Source organism: Monodelphis domestica, chromosome 5 (assembly GCF_027887165.1).
Source record: "Monodelphis domestica isolate mMonDom1 chromosome 5, mMonDom1.pri, whole genome shotgun sequence".
NCBI lineage: Eukaryota > Metazoa > Chordata > Mammalia > Didelphimorphia > Didelphidae > Monodelphis > Monodelphis domestica.
The window spans coordinates 120,990,169-121,010,589 of record NC_077231.1 but is presented as its reverse complement, the minus strand read 5'-3'; the positions used below and the strand labels follow the sequence as shown (position 1 = coordinate 121,010,589).

The window sequence follows — 20,421 nt, the reverse complement described above, 5'->3', positions numbered from 1 at the left end:
TTTATATCTGGTTCCCTTTAGCGGAGAAGCAGTAGGACACAGTAGCACAGTAGATAGATCTCTGGGCTCAGGGGCCAGGAAGACCTTCCTCCAATACATTCTGGCTATGTGACTGCAGGCATGGAAGACACCTAAGCTCTCAAACCTGGAGGCAACTTTCTGAGACTGATTTGGACAGAGGTGCCAGCCTACATTAGTAGAGAGAGTTTCCAGATCTCCAAGTTTTCTACAGGTTCAGGACATGTCCTGATATTCGGGATCTCTTCTGCTCCATTGAAACCTTGTCCTTTGGATGACTAGAGGGAAGAATTCTGGGCAAAATGATGAAGTAGGCTGATTTGGCCTTTTCCCTCCTCTTCAGTACATAGCCTTTCTCTCATCCTGGTTCAAAATGCCTTGGGAAGCTCTCTAGATTCACAAGGAAAGAGATTAGCAACTCATTTGCTAATTCTATTTGCCTCAGTTAGGAGAAGGAAATGGAAAATCACTCCAGGATCTTTAGCAAGAAAACCTCAAATGGGGTCATGAAGAGTCAAACATGACTGAAACAACTGAACAACAACATTAGTTACATGCTGATTTAGGGGCAGTTAGGTGGCTCAATAGATTGAAAGCCAGGCCTAGATAGATGAAAGGTCCTGGGTTCATATCTGATCTTGGACACTTCCTAGCTTGTGTGACCCTGAGCAAGTCACTTAACCCCCACTGCCTAGCAGTTCTCATGGCTCTTCTACCATGGAACCAGTACTTAGTTAGTAAGTAAGGGTTTAAATGGAAAAAAGAAATACAGAAAGAAAGAAAGGAAGAGAGAAAGAAAGGAAGAGAAAAAGAAAGAAAGAAATACAGAAAGAAAGGAAGAGAGGAAGAAAGAAAGACAGAAAGACAGACAGACAGACCCATTTGACCCTGGACAAGTTAATGCCCCAAACTACCTTCAAGTCTCTGAGTAGATGCTGATCTAGAGGAGAGAATTTCTCACCTTGAGTGAGATTCCCTCTAACAGGGAAATCACAGGCCAAGTCACTGGTGGAGCTTTGGAACTCTGGTGACATTGAGTTTGGTTAGTTGATCAAATGGTAGATAAGCTGTATAGAGTTTGGTGGAATAACTCCCCTAGAAGGATGATCTGCATTAATAGCCCCAGAAGTAGAATGCAGCCAATTGCTTAATACACAAAATTGATCCTGCTGGTAAAAACCTTTGGAATGAGGGACTGAGGTATAGGCATGTCCCTGATGAGCAGCAGATGGGGTGAAATCATCTCTCTCCTCTTGGAGCAAAAGTTAGAGAGGGAGCAGACCTGAGCCTTATCTAGGGGTGCCAAAAATGTTGACTTAGAAAACCACAAATTAATATCATTCATGTTTTATTGCATTTTTCATGATTTAGTTAAACATACATTGAATCTGGTTCTGGTTTGTACCTTAGAATTTTGTTGGCAGCTGGTGGCCAGTGAGCATCAAATTTGACCTCTCTGCCTTATGTCCTACCTCTTAGGTAGCTAGGTGGTGTAGTGGATAGAATTAAGGAGATATGAATTCAAATACTGGCTGGGGTGGGGTGGGGCAGAGTCAAGATAGCCACTTAGAAGCAGCAAAAGTCCAGACCTCTGTGAAAACCCTGCCACACCAATCAAAAACAAAGTGCTTCGAGGGGACAGAAAACCAAATCTAACAAAAGGACAGAGCTGGGAGACCTTCCTGCTCCATTCAACTTAAAAGGTATGCAGAGAAGGCTGAATTCTTGGGTTTAAGGAAAAGGAAGAAGGAAGGTCCCAGGACCCCTTTCCCACCTACTATGCTAAGTCTCTGGCAGGCACTGGAATCTCAAGGTGAGGGCTCCAGCTCCAGAGGGAGTGCCTTGCGGCCACAGCTGTGCCAGGCTCAGGGCTCTAACTACAGCTGGCAGGGAGGCAGCTGGAGGAGAGGAGCAGAGGGGAGGGCAGCCTAGTCACAGCCATCTTGGGTCCCCACTTTGGCCTTAGGGCATATACAGCTCTGTAGATCAGCTGGGCCCTGGCTTAATCTAGTTTATCAATAGGGCAGATAAGAAGCCTTCAGAGGGAAGCTCAGTCTCCAACACTCTTCCCCCACCAACTGAGCTGAGCCATAAGAATCCTGCTGATTGGATCCCAGGGCAAAGGCAGCAACCTGGACATAATACCTTGATAACAGGGCAGGAAGCCCAGCTCCCTTCAGCCTCCACACCTTCAGCTTCTGCTGCCAGCTGGGGAAGATCTGACCTCAGGGCTCATTAATACTCCATCAGCCTAATTTAATCAATCAGCAGAGCAGAAGAAGCCCCTTCAGGATAGAATAAAGGGAACAGTGACAAACTGTATAGGATGAAATGTCAAAAAATATATATGTATGTTTATATATATGTATGTGTATATATATATCTAAAGGTTAAAAAAGAGGATAACACTAAGAGAAATGGGAAAAGAAATAAAATGGGGTAATTTTATATGTCATAAAGAAGTGCATGGGGGAGGGGAGGAGAAGACCAATACAATGGAAGGGTGAAAGAGGTTGGAGACAGCATCCAAGAAAATTTTAATCATTACAGTGGGAAGGGTCAGAAAGATTCAAATGGAAGGAAAATGTCCAACTTCAAATTCAATCATCATCATCATCATCATCAACATCATTATCAACAACATCATCAACAGCAACAACATCATCAACATCAACAATATCATTATCATCATCAACATCATCATCAACAACAGCATCAACAACATCAACATCAATATCAACCATATCATCAACATCAACAACATCATTAACAACATCATCAACATCAACATCATCATCAAATCCTGCCTTGGATACTAGCTGTTTGATACTATGCAAAAGATTTAAAACCACTCAGAGACAACCTGTGGTTCAGTGGATAGAGTGCTGAATTCAAATCCAATCTCAAACATATCCTGACTATATGACCCTGGACAAGTCACAATCTTGCTGTCTGCCTCAGTTTCCTTTACTGTAAAGTGGAGATAATTATTTCACAAGGTTGCCATAAGGATCAAATTCAGTATCTGCAAATCAGCCCAGTGCCTGATACATAATAGGAGCTATAGAAATACTTATTCCCTTCTCAGGCTCATTTTCCTTATCTGTAAATGGGGATAATGATAACACCTACTTCAGGGCATTTGGGATGATCAAATGAGATAGCATGTAGAGTGCTTCCTAAACATTATATAAATTTGCTAGATGTAATTTCTGGTATTTTAGGAACCTATTGGTTGCTGCTCAGTAAAGTCTGACTCTTTTGCCACCCCATCTGGAGTTTTCTAGGCAATGATTCTGGAGTTGTTTGCCATTTCTCCAGATCATTTTAAGATAAGGAAACTAAAGCAAACAGGGCTAAGTGACTTGCCCAGGGTTACACAGTGTCTGAGGTCAGATTTGAACTCATGTCTTCCTGACTCCATGCCCTGTGCTCTATCTACTGTTAAGGACCTCCCTACAAAGTCCAAATGACATATAACCAACACACTCTAAAGGGCATTTGGTATATGTATGAAGATAGGAGGTAATGTACTACATTGTGGGAAAAGTTCTCCAGGTATGGAAGTTGTATAACTGAAAATTTATTACCCTAAAAAAGAACTACATTTCCCAGGAGCCCACTGACTTCCTGTCCTTACATGCTTCCTGTAGACAGGGGATATTAGGCAGAGATGTGGTGGGTCCCACCCTCTTTTTTGACCCTGTTGGTGAGCATGGTGGAGATGAGTGGGGATTTTGAAATGTCTAATCAGTCTTGGGCACTTGATCTTTATTTTGTATCCTTTTTATTCCTTTATTTCTAATGATTCTTAATAAATCCCTTAAAATGACATTTTAATATTTGAGATTTAATTTTAATTTTTACATTGATGGCAACCACTGGGAGAAGGAATTCTCAATCTTTTTAAGATAGCCTAGATAAATTTTTTTAAGTCACGTTTCTCCTGCCAAGGCTTTTCACCCATCCACCCACCCTCGTAATCTCTAAGAGAACTCCAAACTCTCTTTGGAGCTGCTGCCTTTTTCTTTCCCTACTTTTTGCCTGGTCGCTCTCCCTACTGGCCAGGCTATTTTTATCCTGGGGGACCCTTGAGGAAGAGGAGATTAGTCACTTCTCTTGCCCATCTGCTTGAGCCCATGTTCCTCAGTTCCTTGCTGCTACACCTGGTGTTACTGATATTGCTGCTGATCCAGCTTTCTGGTTTGTCCCAGCCACCTGCTCCTGACCTTCTTGATCCTGATTACTCCTCCTCCTGCTTCTGTTCTGGCCTCAGCCCTGGCCCCCACCCTAGTAGCTGCCCCTGTTGCTGATCCTTTTGGGGCTGTTGATTGCTGCTGCCAAGAAGCTGGGAGATCTTGGAGCCACTGGAGACCTGGGTGCGCTTTCCCTAGGCAATAATTAGCCTACACATGGCAGAGGGTCTCAGAAGGGGAAGGGAAGAAGGAAGTTATTCTTCCAAACAGGAAGTAAATTGCAAGCATGGCATACTTTATGAAAGAGCAGTACTTTGTCTATTTCAAACAGCTTCTACAATACATGAGTGCACTGATCCTTTCACTTATCTTGCCCAAGATTCAGTGGAGAAATTCATTTACCTATAATTTGTTGCCATTTGGGTCTGCCCAGGCTCTAAGATTCATCTGATTTGAGATTCCTCAAACCCATGTTCTCCCTTGCTATGGGAAATCCCATAGTTCTGACAAAAGGAACCTGAATGGATAGAACAAGGAACTTTAAAGAGACTGGAGGTGAAAATTTTAAGCCTCTTCAGACTCCATTGTTTTATGAAGGTCTCTGTATTTTATTATATTTTGCTGATTGTTTTGCTTTAAGATTTAATTTGGTTGGTTTCATATATTAATCTGATCAATACTATTCTGTTACACTGAATCATTTTAGTCAACTGTGTTTTAACTACTGTTATATTCTGTTACTTTCCCCCTATAACTATACTGAACAAACATTATTGAATAATCCCATAAAAAACAAACAAACAAACAAAAACCCCCAGCTTTTTCTTCCATTTTGGCTTTTTAAATTGTCACATAGATGATGGATGGACTTCATCAAAACTGGTTACAATTGTATAACAACCTTTGGAAAATTTAATGAGCTAAATATCTCAAATTTATTTTAAGGGGTCTTTAGACATGATTTTTAGATTTTTTTTCAACAACTCTGATGATTTTACCTACCTCTGAGTTATTTGTAACAAGAGATAAAGGGTTCATTTTAGTAGCTGAAGTGAAGTGCAATTATAATCCCCACACCCCACAATTGTAAAAATGTGAATGGACGGGACATAACAGTCTCATACCAAAGGAGCTGGGAAGTTGATCCTAGGGCATGGTACCCCTGGATAGCTCTCAAGAGGGAGCATCTCTCATTTGTAACTCTTCTGCTTATTTTACCCTTCCACCAGAATGATCTAGATTCTTGGTGATGTTTTTAGACCCAACATCAACAGTATAGAGGTTTGGTCTTTTCTAGACTCCTCTGCCACATTTTTGTAATGATGGCAGTAATAGATTTTTAAAATATCTCAGCCAAGGTTGAAACATTGCTACACCTGAAAAAATTGTGACAAGTATCCATTAGTTTTAAATGTTATACAGCAGACTCATCCTAATGATAGTGGGTTTGTTTGCTATTGTCATTAAATGGGCTATTATAACTTTGGGGGTTTTGATACTTCTTGAATGTGCACTACCTGTTGTACTACTGTTCTTTATAAAAAACTTACTTTGTGAAAATCATTTGCACTCAGAGTGGATCATGGCTAAGTTTGAAGAATAAATGGATCTCATTTTTGGGTGAGAAACCTTTGAATTCTACTTTTCCCTAGCTAACGCAATCTGTCAATGATTGTAAGCTATATATTCTTGATTTTAAAAACTTTTAAATTATTGTTTTGCTTGCATGTGCAACATACTATTTAAGTTTTATTTTTTCTTCTTTTTTGTATTTGAAACACATCAACACTATTGAGAAGATTTTTCTTTAATTTTTTTTAATTTTTCTGTAATATAAGTTTAAAATACATTTGTCCTAATGTCAATGCATACCCCAAAAGCTTTGTACTATAAAAATAATGCCATTGATTGTTTAAAAAAATTATGGGACTTTGCTTAATGATTCTGTCTGATTCCAGGAGAAGGGAAAACAAAAAGAGCCATTGCACAGTGCCAAAGAAGCACAAAGCTACTTGCATAGTGCCAATTGAGCACAAGGTCAAAGAGACCAAACCAGTCCTACATGGATTGATGACATTCTGCACAAAGAGCTCAAGGACTTGATCACGTGTGATTCTTGAGGTTGAGGCTGTTTAACATGTGTTAAATGTAAGACTTCCTTGTAACACACACTCTATATCAAGTATATAACATCAATTGTTCTGGCTCCAGTGTCCCTGTGAAAAATATGGTAAATCAGACCAAGTTATGCTGTTTTCCATTTGCTGCAAAAATCTAGTCCCTTTTCTGTCTTTCATAATGTGGAAACTTTCTGTAGTCTTGGCTACTGATTGGGTAAATGCATAATTGCTTAAATCACTTTAATTGGGCCCTGATTCAAGGACTTGTTATAGGTTTATTTTTCCTTTACTTAGAATTTTTACACATAAGACTTGTATAGTTTATATTTCATCCAGAAGTTATCTTTTCTCTTTTATTTGGATTTTTTTTAATGTTTTTTACTTTCTCTTGCCAATTCATATACCTCATAACTCAGCCATGCATTCCCAAGTTATCTCTGTGTTTTTCAACACCCTCTTCAGGTAGAATGTATAATTATTCTAAAATGCAAAGTTTAAATTCTTTTGATCTTAAGGTAATGTAAACCTTAAAATTTCTTAGACTTATGAATGTTGGGAATTTCCCTATTGGGAAATTTCATACTTGAAAAAAATTTCCTACTGATAGTAAGAACTCTATTGGAATATGAAACTCCTTGGCATGGGAGGATCCTTCTCCTCCCTACTTAAGACTACTTTAGGACAGAAACCTTTTGCTAAACAATGGAAAGGGCTTTGACCTATGCTTAAGCATAGAACAGGAAGTTCTTTGAGTCATGATTGGTTTTAGAATTGATACAATAGAGATACTTGGAATGACAGAACCAGGTCTTGGAAACTACAATCTCCATCCTACTCAGAGTAACAGGATTTAGGAAGGGCTGCAGCAAAGATCAAGATTTAATTATTTAAGAATATGACCTTCAACAGACATGTGCAAAAGACACAGACCTCTGGGCGGTCCTGGGTTAAGCTAGAGCCACCATTGGCACAGGGGAGACATCGACAGTGATTGGTAGATGTGCGAACTGAGGGAAGGGAACTTAGATTGTTTGCTTAAAGATAGCGGGGTCTGAGGACTAGGGGGAGGTTGATGCTCTGAAGGAGGTCTGAGAGGAGAGAGGTCCTGGAGGAAGAGCTCCTGGAGAGGTCTTGAAGGAGGCTGTGGAAGGAGAACTCAGGAGGAGTCAGGAGGAGAATTCTCTAGAAACATTTCTTGAAAGGAGGCTCTCTTGAAGGTGGAGCCTGAGGTTGGCATGAGAAGCCTTACCTAGAGAGATCTTGGGTGAATGATAAAACCAACTGACTAATTTATCTCTTAGGACTGAGGTCTAGGCCTTATTGGCTTGAGGCCCTTCACTCTTATTCCTTTCTTACTTTCTCTCTTTTTCTATTGATTAATCAGTGTATTATAAATTAAATTTCTCTATAAAACCCAGTTGGCTTGGGCATATTCATAAATTGGGAATATATTCCCTGGCGACCATCTTATATTTATATAAAACCAAGACAGTAGAAAACATATTTCAGAGGTCATAATTGTTATATATTTCCCTTGTTCCCAAAACATTTTAATTATCACAGTTTATGGCTCCCACTCTCTTATCTACAACTATTTAACACTCAAAACTATTTTAAATCTAACAGTAAGAAACATGCTACCTCTCTGAATCCAGAAAGTGAACTGTTTGGAGAAGGCATCATGAAGATGCCTCCACAGACCACACACTGCACCAGAAGATCCAGAGTGAACTTTGGGATGTGGTGATTCGAACTGTGTGGGGTTGAATGCATTTTGTTTTTGTATTTATACTCTTATGCCAAAGGGGACTGCCCCCTAATTGGCTTTTTGTCAATGCACCTAGCAATCATGGGTTTGTTCTTTTACCTCTTATCCTCAAATTATTGTAATTTCAAAGTTGGTTATGTTTACAAGACCCATTGGAGAGACTAGTCTTCCACAGATCTCAGGGGGGAATGTATAATTGAAAATCTGTTACCCTAAAAAAAGAACTATATTTCCTGGGAGCCTACTGACTTCCTGCCCTTACATGCTTCCTGTAGACAGGGGATATTAGGCAGGGATGTGGAGGGTCCCGCCCTCTTTTTTGGCCCTGTTGATGAGTATAGTGGTGATGAGTGGGGATTTTGAAGTGGCTAATCAGGCATGGGCACTTGGTCTTTATTTTGTATCCCTTTTATTCCTTTATTTTTAATGATCCTTAATAAGTCCCTTAAAATGTAATATTTTATTATTAAGATTTAATTTTAATTTTCACAATGTCAAAGACAAGGTGTGAGTTCAAATGCTGACACTGATTGGCAACTGGTAGAGGGAGGGTAGGTGAAGAGATGGGATTTTACCCCAGGAAAGATAATTGTTTTAATGGGTAGGGGGATGTGGGAGTAGATTTTCAAGGACTAGAAGGGCAAGGGAGAACTTGTTTTGCTGGGAGAAAAATTAGGAAGCAATTATTGCTATCCTCAAGTATGTAAAGGATTGTTACAGGGAAGAAAGATTGGACTTATTCTCTTTGGTCTCAAATGATAGAATCAGGGTAGAACTGGTAGGGGTGGGCATAGGAAGCTGTCTCTGATGGTGATGGAGGAGAAGCTAGATTTTTCCATGAGACTTTTGAACAGAAGCCAAGTCTAACAAAGTTGGCAGGACACAACCTCCAGCCCAGCCTAGAGATAGTGTCTTTGTTTAATAAGCAAGGCTCATTAGTTATGTATGGGTCCAAAGTCCTCCATGCAGCATACCTCTCACCCTAGGATGGGGCAAGGCAGGGATAATGGATAGCATACAGAGAAGAAAGACCTTCTTAGGGGAAGGGAGAAAACAACTCTGCCCCAGCAGTAGGGACAGCCTCCCTGTTTTCAAGGCCCTGGTCTTTCCCCTGAAGTGTCCCCCTCTCCTTTAACTCCACTTTTACCCAGTTTCCTGATGCCTTTAGCCAAGGTACAAGGGCCAGATTGAAAGTGTAGTTAGCAGCAGAGTTGTTAGAGAGCTGGCAGCTCTTTCAGGGATCCTTGGCTCTGGTAGGAGACCTAGAATTTAGAATTTTTCATTGTTTCTCAGAATGATTTGCTTTGGAGAGAAGTAAGAGGGTAGGAGCACTTCAGAAGGAACTGACTATCAGCCCCTGGAGGGCAGGAAGACTGTATTTTGCCTTTTTGTATCCCCAGTGCTTAGCATAGTGCCTGGCATATAATAGGTGTTTAATAAATATTTATTGATTGTTTTTTTTAAACCCTTACCTTCCACCTTAGAATCAATACTATGAATTGGTTCCAAGCCAGAAGAGTGGGAAGGGCTAGGCAATGGGGGTTAAGTGACTTGCCCAGGGTCACACAGCTAGGAAGTGTCTGAGGTCAAATTTGAACCTAGGACCTCCCGTCTCTAGACCTGGCTCTCAATCCACTGAGCAACTCAGTTGCCCCCTAGTGAATGATTTTAAAAAATATATTTATTAAGAACAAGACTGCAGGGCAGGAAAAGCCATTCCTTTCTGAAGATGTGTCCATGCATGGGGCCTTTCTTTCCCTCAAAGCTTTTAAGGCCATCTCAACTTTTTTAGGGGTGGTGAAGGGGGCAGAGTGTGGGCATATCAACCACCTGGCTATCAGAACCCAGGACTAGGGAGTGAGGAGAAAGGTGTTCTGGATCCTATTCAGACACCAACCCTTGATCTATTTCCTCCCCTCTAAAATGAGGAAATTGAATAAGAGACCGTCTAGGAGCTAGATGGGCATCTAAGCCAACTTCCTCATTTTATAGAGGAGGAAGATGAAGCCAAGTGACTTGCCTCAGGTTACACAGGGAGTATCAGAGGCAGGATCTGAACCAGGAGTCTCGGGTCAGTACTTATGATACATGACACATTTTAACGTTGTGGATGGATACCTGAGAAGGAGATTGGAAACTGAGGGAAAATGGGTAATGGAAGGGGGAGAGAGAGAGAGAGAGAGAGAGAGAGAGAGAGAGAGAGAGAGAGAGAGAGAGAGAGAGAGAGAGAGAGAGAGAGAAGAGAGAGCACAAGCGACAAAGGAAGAAAGACTCAGAGACAAAGAGTTAACAAACATGAGCTCCATCGTGCATGCTCCTCTGATGTATTGAAAGAGAGGATGCTGCACATGTTCCCAAACTTTTATTGGAGAGTTTAGGAATGTGGAGTGGGAGGTAGCTAATGAACAGGCTCAATTGACAATCACTTAATCAAAGAGGAGGAGGTTAATCAAACATGGCAAGGAGTGAGGTCTAACAATGAGGTAGCTAGGACCTTGTGGCTGCTAACACCCTGCCCAGGAATTCTTTTGACCTTTGGACTGAAGATTTGGAAATTCAATGATCAATAAGTAACATGACCACGTGTCTGGTATATGAATACTTAGGTTACAATATCAATACATCAATAATACTTTCAATATGAGAATATACCTGGGATGCTACAAACATTTTTTCCATCACTTTCTTAATTTAGATAGTTATCAAAACAATATATCAAGACTTGATTGATAGTATTTGCTGATTTCCCACATGTAAAACCCTTGTATTACATATAAATATTATATTTCCTACGTGTAAATTTTCTCTGTGTAAAATGCTGTACTTCACACAGCTGGCTCCAGCATATCTCGCTCTGATAGGTTCCTTCCATATCTAACTGTGAATCTATATTATTTGTCTATTTTATTTCATCTCAGTTCGGCCTCAGTTTCAGTAGGAGTTGAACCAGCTTTCCTCTGTGACCTTGGACAAGCTAGTTCCGGTCTCGCGGGCCTCAGTTCCTATAAAAATGAACATATTGGGCTTGATCCCATCCAGCTCTTTTGGCAGCTAAGTGGCTTACTGTAGAGAGTGCCAGGGCTTGAGTCAGAAAGACTCAACTTTTAAAATTCAATTCCAGGCTCAGACATTTACTAGCTGGGTGACTCTGGGCAAGACACTTAACCTTTTGCCTCAGCTGTAAAATGAGCTGGAGAAGGAAATGGCAAACCATTCCAGTCGCTTTGCCAAGAAAATCTCAAATGACTTTGCAAAGAATAGGATGTGACTGAAGATGACAACAGCAACAAGAGTTCTTTCAGCTCCAATTATGTTTTGAGGGTTTTGGTGGGGTTGACTTTGTCATTTTCACCTCCCTTCCCCAAATCTGTTTGATATAGGGATTGCCATTTCCTGTCTCTCTTTATTACCCATCAGGTTTCTTGGACACTAAGTTCAAAGAAATAGCTGAACTTAGCACCTAGTTATCAGGAACTGGAAAATGGGGTGGGGAGTGGAGGAAGAATCTAGATCTGTAATTTCATTGGAATAGAAAACTTCCTAATGAGAAAACTTCTTTTGCTAAGGTCAGACAGCAAATTCTAGTTATATAGTTGCCTAAAGGCAAAGAGAAATTTAGTGACTTGCCCAGGGGCACACAGGTGGAAATGACCTATTTTGTAGGAGAAAACAAATGTTATTTTTTTAATTTTTACATAAAAAAATAAACAAGTAGTGTGTCAAAGTCCAAGGGCCACATTTGCTGACCCTTGCATCAGCCCAAGAGAGAGACAGTAGGGAAGCTGCAGAAGAGCCTGATTCCTGAGATAGTAGGAGGGCTCCTTCTCCAGAAATGGCTTCAGGGTATCTCTGTCTTCCCTCTCAGGATGAAGTTTCTAGCCTCTACCTCCTGAATTTCTTGCTACTTATTTGCTACTTAGGGTTTGAAATAGTTTTCCCAGGTGTAGAAATTCCATTTAGGGCTCTGAGGCTACTTAGTAGCTGAAGTGAGCAAGTCACTTAAGTTCTTTGAGTCTCCATTTAGACATCTATTAAAAGGGCTTTACTAGATGATCTCTAAAGTCCTTAGCAGACCAGAAATCATGATCCTTTTACACAATCTCCTGTCTCCTTTTGTAAAAAATAGACTCGAATCCAGGACTTCAATCCCCAGAATTCCTTGCTCCACTTCCCCAGAATGCTTTGAATCTCACTGAAAATCTCACCTGGGCCAAGAACGAGATGGGGTATTTAAACCTGGTTGTGAATAGGCTCGGGCTCTTTTGGACTTCTGTTTTGGAGCAGATGCATCTCTTCCATGATGTGAGGTTATCCTGTCTAGGCCTCTCTGGCCTAGGCATGTGCTTTCTTATTCTGTGTTTTCTTTAATCCTTAACCTTTAATAAACCTCATAAAAATATAATACTCCTTGCAGAGAGAAACTAATTTCTACCTGCCTCAGTCTCCCCTAAATTTTAATCTTTACACTTTGAACCTTTCCTTCCTGAGACTTCTTTTCCCCAACCTGGCTTTGTGGTTAGTCTAAGGGCCAAACACCTCAAGGCAATAAGATCATGTCTCTCCTTTTTCTGATACATTGGAGGCCAAGGTGTGCTGGCAAATGTTTAACACCCAGCAGGGCACACTTTTAAATTTAATCTGTACCATTAACATTTTCTTCAGACAATCTACAAAACAATAAATCAAGCCCTAAGGTATAAATGCTCAGCATGAAACTTTAGCAAAGGATTCTCCCAAATTTTTAAGAACTGGCTCTAGCCCAGGTCTTTAGGAAGAGATTGAAGGGCTATTTGTCAGGTTTGTTGTAGTGAGAATCCTTTTTCAGGTGTGGGTTGGAATATATGACCACTAAGGCTCCATCCAGCTCTAAAATTCTGTTTCTTCTTTTATTCCTCCTACATTTGTTTCTTTTTTCCCTTTTACTGATGCAAAAATAGAGCCAGAGGGCATGGGGGTGGGGTGGGGTGGGGCAGGGCACCTCAGGGATCATTTAGTAACTGTGTTCTAGCCCAGTACTCTCATTTTACAGTTAAACCCCATTAGCTAAAGCTCTGTGAAGCCAAGGGATTTGCTTGAGGTTACATAGCTAGTAATTGGCTATCTGAAGTTGTCAATTTTCCCTCATTCAAGTTAACAAATATTTACATACTTACTTTGTGTCAGACACTATGCTAAAGGATGACTTTTAATCCTGTCTTTCTTTACTTCCTATAGCCAAGCTGAGGGCTCACGTGGGGTTGAGGGGTAAGCAGTGAAGAAAAAATTGTGGAGGGTTCTGCTTACCAGGTAAACATTGGGGAATCTTCCCACTTCCCTCTCCATCTTTCAAGATGCTGTGGGCCAAGCTGGTGGGTGTTCCTTAGGGGACAACACAAAGAGATAAGCTAAGGTCAGAAATATGTTTAGAATTGGGGTGGGGTGGGGGAGACATGCACAGAAGACTATTATCTTGGGGGATTGAATAAATCCAACAAATACTGATTCCTTACCAGGTAGAGGTTGGCCACTGCCCATGGAAGGTGCTATCTTGTAATATGGCACACGGCATGAGGAATGGATCTTATCTTGGTAGATATCTTCTCCAGACCTGGTGACATACTCAAAACCATCATAGGACATGTTTTGGGGAGGGCTGCAGGTGACTGCTATAGGGGAATAAAAGATTAATAACCTCTTCCTTCAGCCCTTTCTCACAAAGAACTTCCTTTAAGTTACCCTGAGGATCCTGTTACCACTCTTCCTCCTCCAGCATGGGGTAGGAATCCAGGGGGACATCTCTCTGCCTTTTGACCTTGTAATAGACCTCTAATTGCTGAGCTTTTTCTTGAGAGCTAATAGCAATTCAGTACTGCTTGGATCAGGAATATTAGTCCTTCAAGTAGAGCCCAGAGTGAACAGGACTGACTGTATCCTAGCACATTGATTTTTGGAGGGAGGGGTTGAATTTCTTATTCAGGGTGACTATAGTCCCCATGCTTCACCTCTGGGTTTCCTGGCTAAAAATGGCACACAACGGATCTACTTGTCATCCCCAGCATCCCACTGCCATGGTACCTTTCTCCCAGGGGTTATCTTCCTTCTAGACTCTTCAGGGACAAAGGTTGTTGTCTCATGTTATCAGGCATCTCTCTATGAAATAGCACCTGACTTCAGTATGTTTTTGTTGAGTTGCTGTCCTCTTTGAGTGAATTTGCTCCAGGTTTAGACATTTGCTCCAGCTAGTTAAACCCAGAACATGTTTTGTGGCAAAGGTCTTCCTTTCTGTGTAATCCTCATGGGATGTATGCTTACCCATAACTTGACAGTAGACCAGGAAGCCCTTTAAGAAGATATCAGTCCACTTTTCCAGTCTGAAGAAGATTGCACAGAAAGGCAACTTCATTCTGTTCTGCTGGGGCACAAATCCCTCTGGCTGGGGTGATACCCTCATACAAATTTCACTTCTTCACTGAACTGGACCAAGCCGATCCAAATGACAGGAGTGAAAGAAGAAAAGAAGAAGAAAAAGGGGAATAGCTTAGACTTAGGTGTAAAATTTCATTTTCATGCTGGTTGTAAGACATTCTCTAGACTCCATGGTGTATACAGGTCCCTCTCTTGAGTTGGTCAGCCCTCCTCCAGGCTCAAGTACCTCATCTATCAGGGAATTCCTTGAAGTGGCTATGAGGGCTCAGTATTAGAAGGCAGTAATTGTCTACTCTCCTCTTTTATCTGCCTGGCCCACTCCTGCTTCCAACACCGTCCAAACATCATGTGCTTAGAATGGCCCCTTAGTCCACTGTGTTGCTGCCTTCCTTCTTTCCAATCTGTTCCTGAAATCCCACCACCACCAAAATTAGTATCAAGAATACCTCCAAGGAGGAGGCTCTACCAGTAAGTTTCCCTCTTCACTATTCTGTTTAATTTCCCTGAACCCCACCTTTGTGAGGCGCCTTTTAATAGGCCTAGAAATTCCCATTTAGGTTTACAGAAAATATAGCACATTCTGATCAACTCCTCTGAACTAAGCCTCTGATTTCACTCAGCACATTGTTGCTTCCCCCAGTTCTTTATTCTAAAAGCAAGGAACAATGCCCTCATATGTTGACTCTATCCCCCTTTCCCCAACACAGAGACACACAGACACACACAAATTCTCACAGGGTCACATCAACAAGGTACTCTAGCTTGTAAAGAAAAAATAAAAACCAACCTTTTACATACAGGTGTGAGATACCTGTAATAAAGGATTATTTGAATGGTAAATGATAACTAAAGATCAGAACTGTTAATCTTCTTCCTCCCCCTTCCTCCCTCTTTCCTCCCTTCACCCTCCCTTCTTCCCTCCCCCTTCCTGATGACTCTTCTATTGGTTTCTTTAAATCAACTCAGGGTGAGTTTTATGATGTCTCAAATAAAATACTTCTTCTCTTCTCTAAATCAAGTAAGGGGTTTATTGGGGAAGAAAGGAAAGATAAGAAATGAAAGGAAAGAGGGTTTGGGGTTTCCCTAATACTAGAATAAGTCTTAAGTTGCAGGATAGTGGGATATAGTTCAATTTGGGAAAATGGGCTGATAGGTTTGAAAGTTCAGTCACAATCACAACAGAGAAATCAGAGAGATGGATTTTTGTCCTTCTTTCTTTCTGTCTTCAAGCCAAGAGACCCTTCTTCTTTCTGTCTTCAAGGCTAAAGACTTCAGACTTCAGTTGGTCAGATCCTCCCTTCAACCATCTTTCCTAGTCACATTCCAAACAGAATGACAACTCAGCACTCTGAGCTATTGCATCTCTGTTGCAGGCTTTTCCAGTTTCTTATTTCCACACCATTACATGCCCTAACATAGTTGTTTCCCTTATAACATAAACTTAAAAGGCTATAGTTACACTATCATATTTTCCTGTTGATCAGACTCTCCCAATCAATTCTTCTTTAAAAAAATATTAGGGGCAGCAAGGTGGCACAGTGGATAGAATGCAAGGGTTAGAGTTGGGAGGACCTAGGTTCAAATCTGACCTCAGATACTTCCCAGCTCCGTGATCATGGACAAGTCACTCAATCCTGGTTGCCTACCTTTGCCCTTCTGTCTTAGAGTTGTTACTAAGGCAGAAAATAAGGGTTAAAAAAAATTAGGGCAGAGGGTCAATATTATTCCACCTCTTCTAGGAAGCTTTCTAATTCACTGAAACCTAACTAGCCACAGATGCCCTGCAGCATCTTCCTTGGAGTTACAAGATGTAGGTTTAAGGTCTGTCTCTTGTCACTTGCCTTTGGACAAATCACTTAACCTCCATGGGATTCATTTCCCTTGTCTGTGAAATGAGGGGGGGTTGGATTCACTGACTTCTAAGGTTCCTTGTAGATTTAAGTCTATGATCCTGTGACGTATAATCTTAAATCTGCTTTGTGTATAAATAATATCAGACATCTAAATATAGTCACTGAGTAAGAAACTTGGTACAGTGGGAAAAAAGCTCGATGGAATCAAATGGTCTGAGTCATAGCAGTAGCTGTCCCTAACAAGCTTTGTGACCTTGGGCAAGTGACTTCCCCTTTCAAGGTCTCAGTTTCCACATACAGCCTTGGATTGAACAATCTCTGAGGTCCCTTCTTACACTGATGCCCTATAGGAGTATATTCACTCTTTATTATCTGCATTAATGGAGGGGAACATTGGTGCAAAAACCACAGGGTGTTTTTAAAACAACATAATTCAATGATCTTTATTTATGTTTGGAATGCACCATTTTGATTATTTTAGCAATGGACTTGCCTTCTTAAGTAAGTAATCTTAGATTCATAGTCAGTGATTTTATTTCCTTCAGTCCACAAATCCTCGGTTTGGGGAATAGTCAATTTAGGATAAAAAATTGGCAGTAACAAATTCACTTAAAGATGAATTCAAATGCAGCTGATCAGGAGTTCACTGTAGCTACGTCAGTGATTCATAATTTCATCTGTGAGCATACTCCTTCCAGCAGATTTCAATGTACTAAGGACATGGATCTGCCATGTCATCAGCATGAGTTTTCCCATCTACACCTTGTCATGGAGCAGCTAAGTATTTGCTATAGTGAATAGAACACTGGGTCTGGAATCAGGAAGACCTGAGTTCAAATCTAACTGCAGATACTTAATGGCTGTGTGACCTTGGGCAAGTCACTTAACTTCTGTTTCCCTCAGTTTCCTCATCTATAAAATGGAGATTATAGTAGCCCTATTCCCTTGAGTTGTTGTGAGGATCAGATGAGTGACTGGAACATAGTGAGTGCAATATAACTATTAGTTATTATCCTCTTGTCCTTATTTCTTTTCAAAAGGTTTATTCAAAGTCCTAGAAACAGCTTCTCTTGGTATCACAGATTCTAAAAGTTGGAAGGGATCTTGAAAGTCAAGCTGTACATAAACCAAAATCTCCTCTATAAAATGGAGGAGAGAGCCCCAAATTTCCTATAATGACTTGCTTCTCTTTTAGATAACTCTAAATTTAGCATTTTTTCTTTCTATAAATCCTACATTCGGTCATTTGAAAATTCCTTCCCTTGGTCCTGGTTCTTTCTGCTTTCTGCCTTCTGGGGCTAATCAGAGCAAGTTTAATTATTTTTTTCTGCAATAACCTTTTAATACATCAAGACAGCTATTTTTTACTCTCCTATTCTTCTTTCATCCAGGCAAAATATTTCATTCATTCAACTGATTCTCATATGGTATGAATTCAAGGCCATTAACTCTACTGGTTGCCTTCTTTTACATATCTTTTTAGTTTTCAATTGTTTGTTATTGTCTTAAAAACAAACCAACCCTTACTGTCCATTATGGAATCAATACTGTGTACTAGTTCCAAGGCAGAAGAGCAATAAGGGCTAGGCAATGGGGCTTAAGTGACTTGCTCAGGGTCACACAGCTAGAAGTGTCTGAGGTCATATTTGAACCCATGACCTCCTCTCTCTAGGCCTGGCTCTGAATATACTGAGTCACCTACTTGCCCCCTTGTTATATTCTTTATATACTCTTAAAAATAATCAGGAGGATATTGCTTAATTGGGTCTCTTGCCAAGCTTACTCCAAACTTGCTTATCCTTTTATTGCTTCTTGCTACTCATAATTTTCCATTCTTCTTCTCTGGAAGATTTTAAATATGTTTATGGTCTAATAATAATATCTGATCCTAATAACAATATTGGGTAGCTAATTTGCATAGTGGATGGAATGCCTGACTTGGAGTCAGAAAGACTCATCTTCCTGAGTTCAAATCTGGCCTCTGACACTTACCAGCTGTGTGATGCAAGTCACTTAACCTTGTTTGCCTTGGCTCCCTTATTTGTTAAATGAACTTGAGAAGGAGATGGTAAATGACTTCAGTATCTTTGCCAAGAAAACCCCATATGGAGTCGTAGAGAATTGGAGGTGATTGAAAAACAACTGAATACAATAACAAAATTGCATTTAAAGGCTTGCAAAACTCATATACATAGAGTATTTTTTCCCCCGGATACTTATGGCAACCTTGTGAAATAATTGCTGTTATTATCAACATTTTACAGAAAAAGGAATTGAGACTTTGAAAGGTTCAGCAGTCAGAGTGGTCATATATCTAGGAAGGAAGTGATCTGAATCCAGGTCTTCCTGACTCCAAATTCAATAGCCTACTCTTGGTATTGCTTTTGTTTGCCATATTTCTCTACTTGATAAAGAGAACAAGTGTTTGTTTAATGTTGTTTCTAGTCTCTTTTGGTCTCTATGTTTTGATGATTGCCATACATCGGTTAAACTTCCTTAGGAAGTGGTGAAATTCTGTAGTGATGTCTGTTTCTTAAATCCATTTCCCATTTTGCAGCACTAATAGGTTGTTTAAATATCAGGTCAAGTTGCCTAAATTAAAAGCTCTATCTTTTTTTTCCTTCTAATGTTTTGTTGATGCTTTTTGTTCTAAAAAGTCTATGGCACAACTGTACACAGATAAACTGATTCAGAAATAGTTCTCATATCTGTAACCAGTTATTTTCTGTTTGTTAGAATATAATAAATTCTATTTTTCACAATGTTGTTCAGTGTTTATGATATCTTTCTAGGGAATTTCAATTTTTTTCTCAAAGAAAACATTCATGATATATATAACTCTTCATGATAATCTACAAACCTTTGGTCTCTTATTTCCAATTCCTGAACCATATTTTCAAAATATTTTTTGCCATTCTCCTCTGTCCAGTAAAGGAGATAGACCAAGACCTGTGACATACATAATCTTGTTTCTGGTGCTGCAGAGTGAATGTCTTGCCTTTTTACTACTTCCTAATCTAAATTACTTTTTCCACCCTAAAAACACTAGCATCTGAGCCTTATATTAACATGGCTCCATCTCCTTCTGAAGAAGTATAGGCATCATAGTACTTCTACCATGGCAATATATTAGGGCTTAAAACATTGCATGGACACCTACAATATTTCACTCAATGACTGCCACCAGATCATACCAGAAGTGTAATTCTCTATGCCTTTTAACCTTTTGGGGAGATCTTACTCAGTCTCCAAGATTAAGGCTACAGTGACTCTCTAGACAGATGTTCTATCTTCTCATTGAGGAAAATGGCTTTGATTCCTCAACATCCTATTTAAAGCATCAAGCATTTATTAAGCACCTCCTACATTCTAGTCATTGTTTTTTAGTGCTGGGGATACAAAGACAAAACCAAAAATGTTCCTACCCTGTGAAAGAAATTTATATTCTTCCAGTTTATGGTTAGGAGGCATAAAGAAATGAGGAGACCCATCCCCATGTCCTCTGGCTAACCTCCCCCTCCCAACCCCTTGCTCCAGAGTCAAGTCCTCTCTGCCCTAGAAGAATATAGAAACTGGAATGGAGGCATTCGGGGAGCAACCCCCAGGTTGTTCCACTCATGCTGTCTTGTTGGCCAAAGATTTAACATTATTAATAAATCTCTGGCTTTACTTGTAAGCTAAATTTTGGAGTCCTGCATTCTTGGGAAAAGTATACTTCCTGAATCCCAGGGTAAGCCTCTACACCTCACAACACCTTCCACCAACTCTCTAATTTGGAGGAAAATACCAGAAACAGAACCAAGATTACCAGTGCCCCCTCCGGTGCAGTGAAGGTCTTACTAGTTAGGCTGTAGTTCTAAAAGAGGAGCCTTGGCTGCCAAATCTTACACAACTTCCATGTCCTCCATGTTCTTCCTGGACATCAACATTTAGCTAGGAGAATCTAGGGGCCTCAGCTTCAGGTGAATCTTTTAGATGGTGGGTGCATGGGGAGGGGAAGGAGACAGACTGTATAAACTATAGGGTTCCCCAAAGGGAGCTGGAATTCTACGACTGGTCAC

The 20,421-nt window shown here is 40.4% G+C and overlaps 1 protein-coding gene across 5 annotated transcripts in view; it reads right to left on the bottom strand.

The window, feature by feature from the left end:
- LOC100016836 (complement C1r subcomponent-like protein) overlaps positions 1 to 20,421 on the bottom strand; it is a 28,107-nt gene that overhangs the window by 7,404 nt on the left and 282 nt on the right. Inside the window, exons 2-5 of one of the 5 annotated variants that reach the window (XM_056799185.1) lie at positions 15,295 to 15,318; positions 14,394 to 14,555; positions 13,592 to 13,744; positions 13,386 to 13,460 (exon numbers count right to left, since the gene is read on the bottom strand). In XM_056799185.1, the coding sequence (XP_056655163.1) occupies positions 13,386 to 13,460; positions 13,592 to 13,744; positions 14,394 to 14,532 (367 nt within the window). In that variant the 5' untranslated portion in view covers positions 14,533 to 14,555; positions 15,295 to 15,318. Of the gene's footprint in view, positions 1 to 13,385; positions 13,461 to 13,591; positions 13,748 to 14,393; positions 14,556 to 15,294; positions 15,319 to 20,421 lie in introns of all 5 variants that reach the window. The other 4 variants (XM_007503686.3, XM_007503685.3, XM_001370546.5 and 1 more) reach the window with 4 other exon arrangements.